General features: G+C 34.9%; 1 protein-coding gene across 4 annotated transcripts in view; it reads right to left on the bottom strand.

The window, feature by feature from the left end:
• Nucleotides 1-16,598, bottom strand: part of GRIK2 (glutamate ionotropic receptor kainate type subunit 2) — an 840,407-nt gene that overhangs the window by 203,651 nt on the left and 620,158 nt on the right. For all 4 annotated transcript variants that reach the window (XM_081530944.1, XM_081530945.1, XM_081530942.1 and 1 more), the window contains one exon: nt 1,504-1,710. In XM_081530944.1, coding sequence (XP_081387070.1) covers nt 1,504-1,710 — 207 coding nt within the window. The remainder of the gene's footprint in view (nt 1-1,503; nt 1,711-16,598) is intronic.

Raw genomic sequence — 16,598 nt, forward strand, 5'->3', positions numbered from 1 at the left:
ATTGTGGTAAAAGATAAGAGAAGTAAAATATTAATATTCCAAAGCCAGCCACACTACCTCTAGACTTCACAGAGATGCAAACCAATAAATTACTTAAACCAGCTTGAGTTAGGTTGTGAAAGTTATTGTTATATTAATATAAAGCAACATACAGCTTAAGGTTTTATATTTGGTCCCAAATCATGTATATGTTCATCATCTTTCAATGTATTTTACAAAGTTAAAACATAAACATCCCATATAAGGAGAATTTGTGAGAAATAATTGATCAAGTCTAGAAGTACTTACAGAGCAAATTCCAAATCATTAAAAGAAATATACTGATATTTTGAAGGAAATCAGGCTTTCCTTGTGGCTCAGTTGGTTAAGAATCTGCCTGCAATGCGGGAGACCTGGGTTTGATCCCTGGGTTGGGAAGATCTCCTGCAGAAGGAAAAGGCTACCCATACCATTATTCTGGCCTGGAGAATTCCATGGATTGTATAGTTCATGGGGTCACAAAGAGTTGGATACGACTGAGCAACTTTCATTCACTTCACTTTGAAGAAAAAGGAATTTTTTAAATGTTAATCTGTTTCTAACCATTGTCTAATATCCCTTTCTCGAAAGATAGGTAGATAGCTAGACAGATCTCCTTTATTCTCTTTCTTGAAGATGATGAACTTTGTAATTAATGGCAAAGTATCTTCAAAATGTTTTGAAAATTGTCTATATTTGCTACTTCCATTAAGTAAGAATTTTTATTTAGGATACAACTCATAGTGTTTTTTAAAAGAAAATTATTTAAATAAATTTGCAGAATTCTTTACAATAATTATGTGCCTTAATATTAAGGAAAATGTCAAAATATGCTGAAATGTTACAAAACACATAGTCAAATGTTATGTTATGATGTTTAAAAGAGTTTTTTCAAATAGATGAATTAATTGACACTGCCAACTGACAAATTATGAAATACTGTTTTTCTGACCAAGAATAAATGCCTGAATTATTTCTTAAAAAATAAAATATCTGTCATTCTGCTCTAATATGCTTAATATTCTTGCTTTATTTTTATATAGTATTTGATTCTAGATTTTCTGTACAGATTTATTTCATCTTTAAAGACAATGAGTATCTTATCTTAGTACAGAAAAATTTTATTGTGAAATTTAGAATTTGTACCACCCATTCTCTCCATTGATTAGAAAGCTAATATTATGAAAGTGAAAAAGAAATTCATTGTTAAGAAACTGAATTCCATCTTATAAATCAAGACCAAAACTTCACAATATTAAACCACTAACTACCAGTTAATTTAAGATAGACACATTAATAGAATTATATTCATCCCTTATATTCTTTATGCTTGACAAAAATAATATATACTTTGAATAACATTATTGAAAAAGTAAATATTAAAATACATTACTGTTCTTTGACATTATTAACCCTTGACCATCAAAAAAAGGTAAATCTAATAGAAATCTTCCAAAAATAGTAATAATGAGAAAAGGGACTTACATGATCAATTAGTTCACGGACCATTCCATTCCATTGTCCATTGGCATCATCCTGGGCTCCATATTTTCCATCCTCCACAAGTCTAATTTCATATGTAAAGCCAAGGATTGTAGATAACTCTCTGAGGAGGTCAATGCAATAGCCCTCAAATCGATCATTTCCATAAAGAGGTTTGTCAGACTTTTTAAACAGAACATAGGGTTCCTCCTGGAAATAGTGAACATGAAGGTAGCAAGTGTCAGTTAATCATGAAACTATTACAAAAATTATAACTTTGGTAATTAGTTGGTAAAGATAGAAAATTCCACATTAATTTAAAGCAGTCAATTTTATTTTTTGTCTCATTGTGATTAGCATAGTTTGAAACACTAAGAATGCATATTACTTCGAGAACATTTATGTCTCATAAGAGATTATTTAAATATAATAACATCAACACAATTATATAATAAAATGATATGTTATATATATTATACCACATCTTATATCACATATGATAAATAATATATAAAATGATTACATACTATATAATATGTAATACCAAGATATAATTTTAATATATTATATTTAATTACAATATAAGATTACAGTATCCCAATTTGAATTATACCAAATAATTAATTTCAAGTGTGCTGTTTTGTGAAGTTTATTGATAAAAGAATGAAAAAAAGTCATTAATTGCCTACCACGTGCTGAGAACTGAATTAGGCACTTATATATACATTATCTCATTCTTTATCTCACTCTGTTCTAAGAACTATCAAAATTACAACTACTATAATTATAAAAGAAAAAGCAATAGCTTACTTTAGAGTATAGATGAAGAAACTAACACATATCATGTGTTTATGCATTCATCCAACATTTTATTGAGCACCTAATGTAATCCCTGAATCATGAAGTTTATGGTATAGAAGAAGAAACCAATAATAAATGCCTAAATGAACAGAACCCAGTGCTTCTGATGCTGATCAATTGTATAAAAACATAAACTAGTGCAATAAGACATTGAGTGACATATCATGGTACTTGCAACATAAGAGAAGACAAAATTGAGTAATATGTCTGGAAACCTTTTCTGAGGAGATGAAACATGCACTAGAACTTAAAAGATGAGAAGGAGTCTAGCCATTTGAAAATCTGAAAGAGCATTTCAAGCCAAGGACACAGTAAAAACCCTGAGATCCATATGACACTAGAGTGTACCAGGAAGAGGACAACAGCTATCAATATGATTGAAGTCACATCTAATATGTGAAGGAATTAGTTGATTAAGGTAAAAATGAAGAGCAACTGAAAGTGAAAGTTGCTCAGTCATGTCCTACTCTTTGCAACCCCATGGACTATATAGTCGATGGAGTTCTCCAGGCCAGAATACTGGAGTGGGTAGCCTTTCCCTTCTCCAGGCGATCTTCCCAACCCAGGGATGGAACCCAGGTCTCCCGCATTGCAGGTGGATTCTTTACCAGCTGAGCCACAAGGGAAGCCCAAGAATCCTGGAGTGGGTAGCCTATCCCTTCTCCAGGGGATCTTCCTGACCCAGGAATCGAACTGAAGGCTTCTGCATTGCAGGTGGATTCTTTACCAACTGAGCTATGAGGGAAGCTCAATAAAGAGCAAGTGAGGAGACAAATCTTATAAGGCTTTGCAAAGCAGGCCCTATCAAATACTGTATATTTAACTAAGGGCTAAGAGAATCCAAGTATCAGCATGTTTTATTGGAAGTGGGTGGAACATGATATGACAAATTGTCCTATAACTAAACCAGGGTGCAACTGGCTCTACTACTTACTATTTGACAGTAGACAAAGCCTCTGGAAGTTTCTCTCTAGAGTAAGATGTTGCAAAGTGAAAAAGTTTAGGAGACTCCCATGCCAATCTATTTTATCAAGCAATCATCCTCTTCTCAACCCCTGGAGAATATCAGTCATCTCATGAGGGCCATCACACCAAAAGATGTTTTGGACCAACAGTAATGTGTCAGCTTGCCCATACTCATCTCAGAGACAAGACTAATTCCATCTCTCTTCCCATCTCCTTTGACCTGGGTTATCCCTACTGTTTCTTGCACACTCTAACTTTCCTGCTCTTCTGATGCTCCAGTGTGTAAAAGAAGTCCTGCTCAAAGATCAGCACCTTATTCCACATCTCACTTCCCTGGAATATAACATCCACATTGATTCATTATAGTATCTCCATGCTTAATACAATACTTGGCACATAGTATGTGCAAAGAAAATATTAATTGTATAAATGATAAATTAATTTTCTGTCTCGGTTTTCTTGTCTCTAAGTTGATTCAGCAATGCTTTTAAGTTGTTTTGAGAATTCAACAAAAGGAACATGATAGATATAGCTTAATATTATTTCATTATTTTAGAGGCAATAATTTTCCATGGATTCTAATAGACTTTATTTCCACAGCAGTTTTAGATTTACAGTAAAACTGAATGGAAAGTCCAGAGTTCCCATATATCCCCTGCTGTCATGTATGCCAAGCCTCCCCCTTTACCAGCATCCCCCACCAGATTGATACATTTGTTATTTTCAATGAGCCTACAGTGATACATAATTATCAGTCAACATCCATAATTTAAATTAGGATTGTATTTTCTATAGGTTTTGTCAAATATATAATGACATGTAGTTCACCATTGTAGCAACACACAGAATAATTTCACTGCCCTAAAAGTCCTCTGTGCTCTACCTATTAATCCTTCCCTCTCCTCTAAACCCTGGCAACTGCTAATCTCTTTTGTCTACAGTTTTCTCTTTTCCAGATGTCATATAATTGGATTCATACTATAATAAGTATGTAGCCTTTTCAATCGGCTTCTTTCACCTAGTAATATACATTTATGTTTCTTCCAAATCTTTTTATGGCTTGATAGTTCATTTCTTTCAAGTGCTAAATAATATCCCATTATCTGAATGTACCACAGTTTGTTGATCCATTCATCTACTGAAAGACATCTTGGTTGCTTCCAAGTTTTTTCAATTACGAATAAATATGCTACAAACATTCACGTGAAGGTTTTTGTATGGATATAAGTTTCAACACATTTGGATAAACAGAAGTGCATTCAATTGTTACATCATATAAAAGTATGTTTAGTCTTGCTAGAAACTGCCAAAATATCTTCCAGATTAGTTGTACCAGTTGGAGTTCGCCACCAGCAATGGGTGAGAGTTCCTGTTGTTGTACACCCTCAACAGCATTTTGTATTGTCAGTTTTCTGGATTTTATTCATTCTAACAGGAATGTAGTGATTTTTCAACGTTTCTTTATTTCACAGTTCTCTACAGAAAGATGATATTGAGCATCTTTTCATACGGTTCAACTGAGTTTCATTAGGACTCTTTTACAGTTGCCATTTTTCAAAGAGGTTAATTTTCCCAGGCCACACAGCTGAGAAGAAATAAAGAACACCTAAGAGGAGTCAAAGGATAGATTTGCACTCAGGTTTTCTAAATTGCAAGATGCACACTTTCCCATAATCTCATATTTCTTTCTAAATCATTTAGGTAATTTGTGGAAAACCCACATATGCTGCTTCCCTGGTGGCTTAGAGGGTAAAGCGTCTGCCTGCAATGTGGGAGACCCGGGTTTGATCCGAGAACCGGCTTCGATCCCTGGGTCGGGAAAATCCCCTGGAGAAGGAAATGGCAACCCACTCCAGTACTCTTGTCTGAAAAATACTGTGGACGGTGGAGCCTGGTAGGCTACAGCTCATGGGGTTGCAAAGAGTAGGACACAACTGAATGACTTCACACTTTCACATATGCTGCATTTTTAAATGGAATTAGTTAAAACACATAGAAATAAGAAATTAATATGTAATTAAATTCAAAGCTAGATATTTGGGCTTATCAAAAGGTAAAAAGTACATTTAGGATCCTAATTTTTATATGGGGTTACCCGGTGGCTCAGTTGTAAAGAATCCACCTGCAATGCAGGCAATGTGGGTTGGATCCCTGGGTTGGGAAGATCCCCTGTAGTAGGGCATAACAACCCACTCCAGTATTCTTGCCTGGAGAATCACAGGGACAGAGTCCCTCGTGGACTACAGTCCAAAGAGTTGGACATGACTGAAGCGACTTAGCATGCACACGCTAATTTTTATGTACTATGTGATCACGTATAAAATATATTTCCTAGGGATACAGAGTGCTGCAAATCTGACAGATAAAGTCTTCTTCCACCCTTAGGGATATTATACTCATTTTCCTCTCCACACTTCCTGGCCTTCTAATCTTTAAAGCTGGATAACACATTTCCGTGGATCACAAGTTAAATGCCCCTGTTACCTGGGGAGAGGAGGAAAGCCTGCAGCTGAACAGGTTTCTTGTGCTAGGTATTCACAGTTCAGGCACAGTCAGTTATCTCTTTTTCTGCTGCCCCACAATAATTTTTACCATAATATTTATCATATTGAGTAGGGAGTGCTGATTTACATATATATCTTCTGAACTAGAATTGAGCCATTTATATGGCAAATTTGCATCAAAAGCACCAAACATCACCAGGCACATAGCGGGGTTGCAAATAAATGACTGTGTAATGAACTGAATGGAAATGGACTGCTATGGTCAACTGGGGAAGCGAAGGCAACTTGAAATTGAAGGAAAAATTTTATAAGACAGCTAGGTTCTATGGGGTTTGAGGATGGTGGTAACAAATCCTCAGGTTCCTAACCAATGGCCAGGGGTTTAAGGACTTGAGAAGAACATATCATGTTCCCCTTAAAAGGAAAGAATAGCAAGAGAATTTCTTGCTGGTGGAATGAGGGACAAAGAAGCATTTTGGTACAAAAATTATCAAATTCATACTTGGGTTGCAGTCAGTTTCTGAATTGTAAATAAACAAATGTGTATTATTTTTATTTAAAAGTCCACAGGTTGACCATTTTTCAAGCTCCAGACACTAAGTAACAGCACTAACATTTTCCAAGTGTTTAATTACTGCCCATTCCTGTTCTAAAAGCTTTTCCTTGGATTAATTTATTTATTTCTCATTACAGTCAAGTGAGGTCAGTGATATCATTATTAATTTTTATATTTTACAGATAAAGAAACTGAGGGCTGGGGTGCTAAGTGTTTTGCCTAAGGTCAACAGCCAGCAGGCAACCTAGGCAATCAGACTACTAAATCACTTACCTTTCTACTATAGTTCCCACATTAAATAGCTCCTAGTGATGGTTTCCAAACTGCATATAAATGCATAATTATACAGGACTCACTAGCTAACTTAACATGTATTTTCTGGTTTTATTATTATTTTTTCAATCAACTGGGATTAGTCATTAGTATACTGCATGCAAAATGGTAATACATTTATTAATTGCACAATGCAATCAAAACAAAATTGGTGAACAATAGAAGTAAATATATAATCCTAAAAATTCATTTTCTACATAATAAATTATTTTCTTTCCAAGTAAAAACACACATTTTTATCATAATACTTGAAGAATTTGTAAAAATAGGAAATTCCCTGGCTGTCCAGTGGTTAGGATGCTACGCTTTCACTGCAGGAGACACAGGTTCTATCCTTGGCTGGGGAACTAAGATACTGCATGCCAGTGCAGCCAGATAAATAAATAAAAATAAAATATAGTAATTTGTAAAAATAGCATATTTTCAGCCCAACAGATTTAGGAAGCAACATATGAGTGTCTAAAAAATGTTCCCTCCCTATTTGCACTATTAAGTCATGATTGTCTCTATTTAAAAATTTTGCTCCAAAATATTTATGGTATACTTTTCATACAAACTTACCTGAACATTGGAGAAAATATGATAAATGTTAGTCATTACTTAAAATGTGTAAGGCAAAAGGACATACGTATACAAGGTACAAAGCCAGAGCAAAAATTCCAAAAATTACTGTGCTATTTAAATGTCACCCATCCAGCTTTTTGTAGTAACCATCCTACCTATTAATTTGATTTCCTTCACTTATCAGCTAATAAGAAAACCTCTGTCATGGGCAAATAAATGTGTTGATCTCTGTGAGATTAAAAAGCCTATTTAGATGTATATTTTAAACAGGTTTTCATATCACTAGGAAAAAATACGTTGTCTGAGTGCATCTTTTTAGTATTTATGTGTCTCCACAGTGTCTAATATCATTCTTCCCATATTTAATTCTGAAAAGTAAGACACTCTTTTCCAGCTGTGATTCCTATCTCCAGCTACACTGTGTCACAAGATAGTTTACATCGAGTTATGACTCTCCTTTAGACTCTTTCTCTGTTTCACACAGCACAAGGATAAATAATAACCTCGTGTAAGAAAAGAAAAATGATACCAGAAGCAATTACTGTACCACATACTGAGTTCAATGAATAATATGATAAAACTCTCCTGGGCAACTTTACTGATTTTTCACATAGTCTTAAATCTCCACATCAGCATTTGCTAGAGGTAAAGGCACTTCATTCCACTGGCATCTGTAATAAGGATTTGTCAGCATTTCTACTATCAACCCCGGTTTTAAGAAACCTAGTAACTCACGTATTTTTATCTGTATTAAACTGGGATTTGACACAGAATAAACCCAAAATGAAGTTCTGGAAAAGGAAAACATGTTTAAAGTTAAGGGGAACAAAATGTTTTATTTAAATATAATAAAATTTTATACTTTTTAAATGAATAACTCATATATCCCTCAGCCCTTATCTAAAAAGATATAATTGATCTTTTTCAAGCATTAACTCTTGAATTATCATTGTCTTAAATGATTTCAAAAGATTAAAGATATTAAGATGCAAATTAATTTTCTATGATATGTATAAAATATCCCCTACTATTACAATGATAAGAATAATAACTAATTTATTTACTTATTCAAACATATATCAAACTCTTATTGTGATACGTACTCCTTTAGGCTCCAGGTACACAATGAAAGTCAAAACAAAACAATACCTAAAAATCCCAGCCCTTATGGAACTCTCAATCTAGTGATGAATTTAAAGTTTTTTAGCTATTTTAAATAATTTTGTATTATTTAATAGCTACTTTGATTCATTAATTACCAGAAGAAAAATATCACTAGAGAGTAGGTACTTGAGAAACAAGACTCTGTGTCTTAGAACATTTGGGTGTGTATCAGGATCTATGACCCTCAATTCATTTCTTTGGGAAGACAGAAATGGATATTTGGTTAGCCCCAATCAGGTTCAGAATTTACCCTTATGACCAAAACTCTTTTAAAATTTGTTTCCAGAGGCCAGCTGAAACTGCATTTGTTTATGGGTAACAATATCTTTGCCTATGAAATATTTATATTTTATGAATTTATATTTATATTGTTAATGCCTCTTGAGGGCTAGCAAAAAATACCTTTTTAATAGTATTCATATGAACCAAATGAGAAAGACACATGTTTATAATAGTAATATCATGTTAAACTTATGGAGATTAAAACTTAAAACTGAACAGTATATATTTTCCCTAGGAATCATTTATCTCTTTCTATTTTCTGACCTTTATACTCTTTGTGTCCTATCACTGCCCTCATACCGAAAAGAAAGAAAGTAAAGTCGCTCAGTCGTGTCCGACTCTTTGCGACCCCGTGGACTGAAGCCTACCAGGCTTCTCTGTCCATGGGATTTTCCAGGCAAGAGTACTGGAGTGGGTTGCCACTTCCTTCTCCAGAGGATCTTCCTGACCCAGGGATCGAACCCGGGTCTCCCGCATTGTAGGCAGACACTTTACCGTCTGAGCCACAAGGGGAAGCACTCACACAATAAATAATAAGAGAACAACCTAATTAACAGAGTGTGGAAATCAAGTAGGTGCCACAAGTTGATTAGAAGCAAAAGGCTAATGACTGGGCACCATGAACAGTGGAGGATGATGCTGATGAAGTTGCCTTCTGAGGGAGGTGAGTCAGTTCTTTGAAAGTATAGAAGTTATAACTTAATACGATAAAAAACAAAAAAACTCAACATCTTGCCCTGGGAAGCTCAGAGGAGGCAAATGAAGAATCATGCTTTCAAAAGGGAGGTTAAGGATGAAAAAACATTATCATACACAGCAACACCAAGAAGATAGATATTTCTTTAACAGATAAGTTATCAACTCACTGTAACTATCTGACCATGACTTAACCCATTGTTCAAATAAACAACATCCATGGATGGAGTAAGAACACAATGAATGACGTAAACATGTAAAGAAAAAGCTTATGATAACAGTAAGAATGTTTTCTCATTACTAAAATATGCTTTCAGTTGGCATGTTTTGATTTTAACTGGCTATCACCATTCTTAAATGGAATAGTGACCTAGAAGTAAAAACAGCAACTCCTAAGATGATCAATGAATGACCATGCTTCTCTAACACAGTATATTATAAGTTGTTAGATGATACTTAACAAGATGCATGTAGATATCTACATTTAATAATCTAATGTTAAAATATAAATGTAAAATAGTTTTATTGTTCATCCATCCATTCATCCACTAATGTATCAATCATGCATGCACTAATGAAATATTTTTATGCAAATTTTGCATACCAATTTTCAAAACAGAAGTCAGCAAAGTGTCTCTTAGAAAACAAATAGTAAGTATCTTTGGCTTTGTGGGCAATCCATTTGTAACCAGTCAACTTTACAATGGTAGAGAAAATCAGCCATAGAAGCAATGAATAGGCTGGCAAAAAGTGTCAGCACTCTTTAAAAATCAATTTTTTAGAACTCTGGAATTTAATAAAAACTCACAACAACCAAGAGTATGCTTTGTGAAGAGGAAAACTATAGAATTTTGATAGGAGAGCTCTGTGGCATATCAATTTACCCAGTTACTACTGACATTCCCCAGCTTTGCAGCAGCCTTGAAAATGAAAACCTGTATTCTTGATGCAGGTTGTGCAGCACCACAGGGAACATTGTGGACCTATTCTCAAATAATGTAGTAGCTCTGTGTTTTTACCCTTGTGATGGTTCCCTGAAGAATCAGCTCAAGGATTTGCCTTTGTTTTGCCTACATAGCAGCTTCCCAGGTTTGAACCTGTTTGCTGGGTAGTTTTCTCATAAGCATTAAAGGCAAATACACTTAGCCACTACCTTCTGGGCAAGAATAAACTGCAAGAGATAAACTAAAATGCCTGGGATAGAAAGGACAGAATAGGCTCAAGAAAGAGATACGTGGGACAATTAAGGTTATGAAAAACCCCAGCATATTCAAGGAAATCTAGAAAGTCAAATATGTGCCTGTGGGAGGATGTCGGCTCAGAAAAGATCTGAAAAGACTCTAAGCATTTTTACCTCTCGCTGGACTTCAGTCTCTGTGTAACCATAAAGGGAAGAAGGCAGAATTGTAAACTGCCTGGATAGTTACATTTATTCTATTACTTTGATCTAACAAACAGCTAATAACAGTCCATTACTTTCCAACACTAGTTTCACTAACAAGCTCTACAGTACATTCAAGAAAGAGTCCTCCACCACAAATGCATTCCCTTCATTCTCAACTATGATAGATCTAGCTAAGGAGTGATTACATTTTCTTTAATTCTATCAAACATTCATATATCTCCTTATATTTGTTTTTTTCTCAACACTGAAAGTTTAATGAGTAATAGTATAAATAAAATAAATTTCTCACTAAGCACAGCATTACGGGGCCTATTATGTGGTTCAATCACCTTGTTTATAAGAAAATTAATTATTAGATATAATTTCTCAAATCTCTTATTTTACTCCATTCCAATCTCTTCAAAGACCCTGATACTGGAAAAGATTGAAGGCAGGAGGAGAAGGGGATGACAGAGGATGAGATTGTTGGATGGTATCACCTACTTGATGGACATGAGTTTGAGCAAGCTCCAGGAGTTGATGAAGGATAGGGAAGCCTGGCGTGCTACAGTCTATGGGGTCACAAAGAGTTGGACACTACTGAGTGACTGAACTGAACTGAACAGAATCTCTTCAAAGAGCATGTTTTCTCTTTTTATTTTTAAATGATCACCAATAAGTCTGTTTTTATCTTATTTTTTCCTTATTATCTATAAAGTGAATAAACAAGTCATATCGCTCTATCCATTCATTTATTCAGTCATTCAACAACCACTTAATAGATATCTATAAAGCTGCAGGCATTGTCCCATGTCATGAAGATAAGACTAAGGAAACATGGTACCTATTCTTAAGAAACATTACAGTCTAGTGACAGAGACAGAGACTAAGACAAATAAATAGATAAGTAAATGTAGTCTTATGGAAACAGCATTTGAATTCAGTTCTCAGCCTTGATTGTACATAAAAATTAAATTAGATATTTTACAATTAAAATTATAATACTGATGCCTGTGCTCCATCCCCAGAGATTCTGAAGTCAATTATCTAGGATGCTACCCTGGCATTATTACTTTTCAAAAACTTTCTAGATGATTGTAATGTATGGCTGGGGCAGTTTATGTGTGTGTGATCTATGTAGTTTCACAGGACCCAGAACTCTAAAGATCTGTGCTAGGTTTAATATTCTGCTGGTGCCCTTTTGAGATTCTTAACAATTTTTAGTCAGAGAGTCTCATTTTTGTTTAGTACTTTGGGTGGAAATGTGTAGCTGGTCCTATATGCAGTAAGCAATGAAAACTACTGTCTTAAAGTAGTCTAGATGGTAATATTTCAAAGTAAGAAAATTGTTCATGTAGATGCTGAAAAGAATAAAGAGCTTTGTATGATTTAAGTAAAAAGAGAGTGTGGGACAAGAAAGATATAGGAAATTAATATCAGGAGAACCTCAGTAAGGAAGCAGACTTTATTCCTATAAAATTCTGAAATACAACCTAAATATAATCACTGTTGATCATCAGTGCTTGAATTCATATCCTGCTTAGAATGGCATTTTCTTTCCTAAGATTATTTTTAAGCATCTACCTAAAACCAATTTTGACGCAGGAAATTAAGTTGAGGGTTTTTTTTTTTTCTTTAATAGTCTACCTTTAGGTAATTTCTTACTATTTAGACATTGGATGAATTTGAATGTATGTTTGGGAGAGAGAGAAAGCAAACCAAAAAGAGGAAGGTATGATTTGCTAAGTGACTGCAAAGTAGAGTTTTCAATCATTAGGATTCTGCTTCTTATAATTTAGTGAAATGATGAGAGGTTGGAGACTTTTTGGTTTTAGAAAGGAGGACCCAGTGTTAACCATCCAGTAACTCTACTTATGCTTTTCCAAAAAAGGCTGAAATACGTTGATAGAAAAAATGGATTAGAATAGAGAACTAATACTAATTGGGTTTCTACCCTTATCCCATCCAAAGTTGATCAAATACTGGCAAACCTTTCAGTGTTCCTGAATATGCATGTAAAACATGTACAATAAGGATTATTCATCAGTGATTAATAGTAGTTAGCAGCATTCATCTGCTGAAAGTTATTCTTTACACAATAAACAGTGAGTATAACTTTCAGCTGCTGCCTTTTGTAATCAATAAAATCAATAATGTTTATTGAGTATCCATCATTTAAGAGAAAATACCCTGCTTTAGGAAAAGGGTGCATCTCCTAAGCACCTTTTAATCTAATCGAAAATACAGAACTTGCACAGGAAAAGGCAAACTAATAATACAAATTTTCATGGAAGTGCCTAAGAAATAAGTTGTATAGATAAAAGGACCATTAGGTGTGCCCATTAAAGGAACGTAAAAATGTCTCAAAGTAGTCAGATAAATCATCCTAGAGAAAAGGGCATCAGAAAAATGGACTGTACAATGAGTATAAATTAGATAAATGTGAAGAAGAAAAAGTTGTTCTCAGGAGGCGCAGTGAAAAAGAATTCTTCTGCCAATGCAAGAGACACAAGAGACACAATTTCCATCTCTGGATTGGGAAGATCCCCCGGAGTAGGAAATGGAAACTTGCTCCAGTATTTTTGCCTGAAAAATTCCCTGGACAGAGAAGCCTGGTGGACTATAGTCCATAGGGTTGCAAAGAGTTGGAATGGACTGAGTGACTGAGCGCAGCACACAGAGTTGTTCAGGCAAGAGAAATGAAGAGGAATGATAGTTTCTAAGAGGAAGATATTCATAAACATGTTAGAAAGCCTTATGGGAAAATAGTAAAATGAGAACTATTCATTACTTACTAATTTTTGAATTACTTTATACCCATTAAAGTTATCACTTACTAATAATTTTGTACCAGGAACTATGTTCATATTTTCTAAATTTTTATCTCTACTACACACTTTAATTTGCATATTATTTTTATTTTCCTCATTATTAAATTATGGTAACTTACTCAAGGTAACGCATCTACTAAGTGGCCAACTCAAGATTCAAAACCAGATTTTCTGACTTCCATTTATCCCTTCAATCTGCAGAAAAGCCCTTTGTTAGGTATTAAACTCAGTTACCCAGTGTCAAACCATAGAAACTGTCTGCTCCTCTGCTGAGGATTGTTGGGGTAGGTAGGTTAAGGATTTGCATACATAAATAAATTTTGTCATAAAAATCAATGAGTACCTAAAAATCATTATGATTAAACTTAAATATAATGTATTTGTACACAGTGTATTCTTCTGGAAAAGTATCCTACAAGTTTTAATTTCTAGAAAAGACTCTGCAATTTAAAATATTTAGAAATTCTACATAATCACATCCCTTTGAGATATCCATGATACATATGAATTTATTAAAGACTTGGTGATAAAGAAACCTAGCGAATTTGGCTTAACTTGGTATTTCCGAAAATCAATGAACTGCAGAGTCGTTGTAGGGTGTACCTGTATCATATATCTATCAGAATTGTGGAGCATACTCTGACATTCTTATGTAACCAAATATGTGTACGTGTTTGTGTGTGTGTGTGCGCGTGTGTGCGCTCAGTCATGTCCAACTCTTTGTGGCCCCATGAACTGTAGTGTCCCAGGCTCCTCTATCCTTGGAATTTTCCAGGCAAGAATACTGGAGTGGGTTGTCATTCCCTATGCCAGGAATCTTCCCAACTCAGGGATTGAACCAGCGTCTCTTGTGTCTCCTGCATTGGAAGATGGATTCTTTGCCACTAACACCACCTGGGAAACCCGATGTAACCAAAAAAAAAAAAAAAAATGCTATTGCTATGTAATGTAAAAGCAGTGTTTTTGCCAAACAACTGCAAATTTAAAAGTTCAAAAGAGTAAATGTAAATTTAGATTTTCTTTGAAAGAGCACAAAGCTATGACAAACATGAATAAATGTATGGCCTTTGACTCTAATTACATTTGAATGCAGCATAAAAAATTCTCCATATAACATGAAATGCTTTTCAAACAGCTGTGTGACAAAAGCATTCCTTTCTATTAGTTCTGAAATGAAGTGGTTAAAAAACTATCCATTTAGTTGGTTTCTTTTACCAATACGGGTTTACTCAAACAAGGTGATGAAAACAAATTCATGAGTTATTTCTTTTAATTAATTACTACATAGAACTAAAACTAAGAGAACCCAGAACATAAAATTTATAAGATCCTAGTTAATGGTACTCATTTTTATTTAGGTGACTAACTAGTTGGCGTCTCAGGTTAGATTCGGAGAAGGCAATGGCACCCCACTCCGGTACTCTTGCCTGGAAAATCCCATGGACGGAAGGAACCTGGTAGGCTGCAGTCCATGGGGTCGCTAAGTCAGACACGACTAAGCGACTTCACTGTCTCTTTTCATTTTCATACATTGGAGAAGGAAATGGCAACCCACTCCAGTGTTCTTGCCTGGAGAATCCCAGGGACGGGGGAGCCTGGCGGGCTGCCGTCTATGGGGTCGCACAGAGTCGGACATGACTGAAGAGACTTAGCAGCAGCAATTAGTGGCGTAAATGCCTTATGAGTAGTAGACCTAATAAAATACACTGACTGATAAATGGGTAAGAACTGGGGGAATTGAGTGTTATCTTGGATTTCTAGGTTAAAAATACTCACTTTAGTGATGCCAGTGAAAATGAAACACATATGTGTTTTCTGCCATGGAAAGAGTTCTGTATCTTTCTTTCTTGAGTCGCTGTAGTAGAGTTAATTGGAGTTAGGATATAGTTTGTCACTAAGAGTACCATTTAAATCTCAAATAAAGAAAAGTAATTAGGAATCATTGTTAAGTAATCAAGTGTGGTTCAAAACGACAGAGATCAGGACCTGGGTATCAGACACTGATGATCAGAAAGGGAAGTAAAGTTGGAAGTATCTGCCATGATTCAGGACTTACTGGTCTTGAAGGTCTCATGATTGTCAACTGACAACCACAATTTACCAATATGTGTAAGGGATTCTTGAGTCTGACTCAAAGGATAGTATATTTTTTTCTCCAAGACTCTTTATATTCCTGGGAAGTCCTGAATTTGTAATTATTTGTCAAGCCAAACAGAATACAGCAGGTGTCAGGACAGAAGCAACAAAAGCATCAGGAAAGGAAAAAATGTTCAGTGGTATAGATTCACAGAAAACACACACGAGTTCTCTACATGAACAGTATCACCAATATTCATGATTCAAACCACCCTCTATTTTGATAACTCCAAATACGATTTCCAGTCCAGACCATTATCTTCAGGTATGGAACTACACATCTAACTGCCAACCAGATCATATACTATAGAAAACCTAAATGCTATATGTTCAAAATTAAAATTCAATTTGTATTATCCCAATTTGCTATTTTATGTCAATTCTGTTTCTAGCCACATTTACCAGAAAAATAAAAGTGCTCTTAACCTCTGACCTTTTCTTAAACTCCAATTTGCAAACCATTACTCCCCTTTCCCCCTTTCTTCACCCTATATGCCTTGGAAATTTCATTTCTTTCCCCCATCTTTGAACAGTGCCATAGCTTGGAACTTATCATCTTTCACTCTTTCAATATTCTCTTGCCTGGTCCCACTGAATTCTATGTCATGAACTACACACAATTCTATCTCCAATACTAAGAAGGATTTTTTAAAATCTCAAATTGATTATATCAATCATGCACTTAAAATCCTTCTAAATTGTCTCATTATGAATAGCAGACAGTCTTAACTCCTTTAGGAGGCCTACAAAGACCTCTTTGCTGCTGTTGTCTGCCTTCTACCTTTCCTACCACTTCTCTCCCACACTGGCTGTGCTCCATC

The sequence above is a fragment of the Giraffa tippelskirchi genome, chromosome 9 (assembly GCF_054371585.1).
Source record: "Giraffa tippelskirchi isolate mGirTip1 chromosome 9, T2T-mGirTip1v1.2.pri, whole genome shotgun sequence".
Classification (NCBI taxonomy): domain Eukaryota; kingdom Metazoa; phylum Chordata; class Mammalia; order Artiodactyla; family Giraffidae; genus Giraffa; species Giraffa tippelskirchi.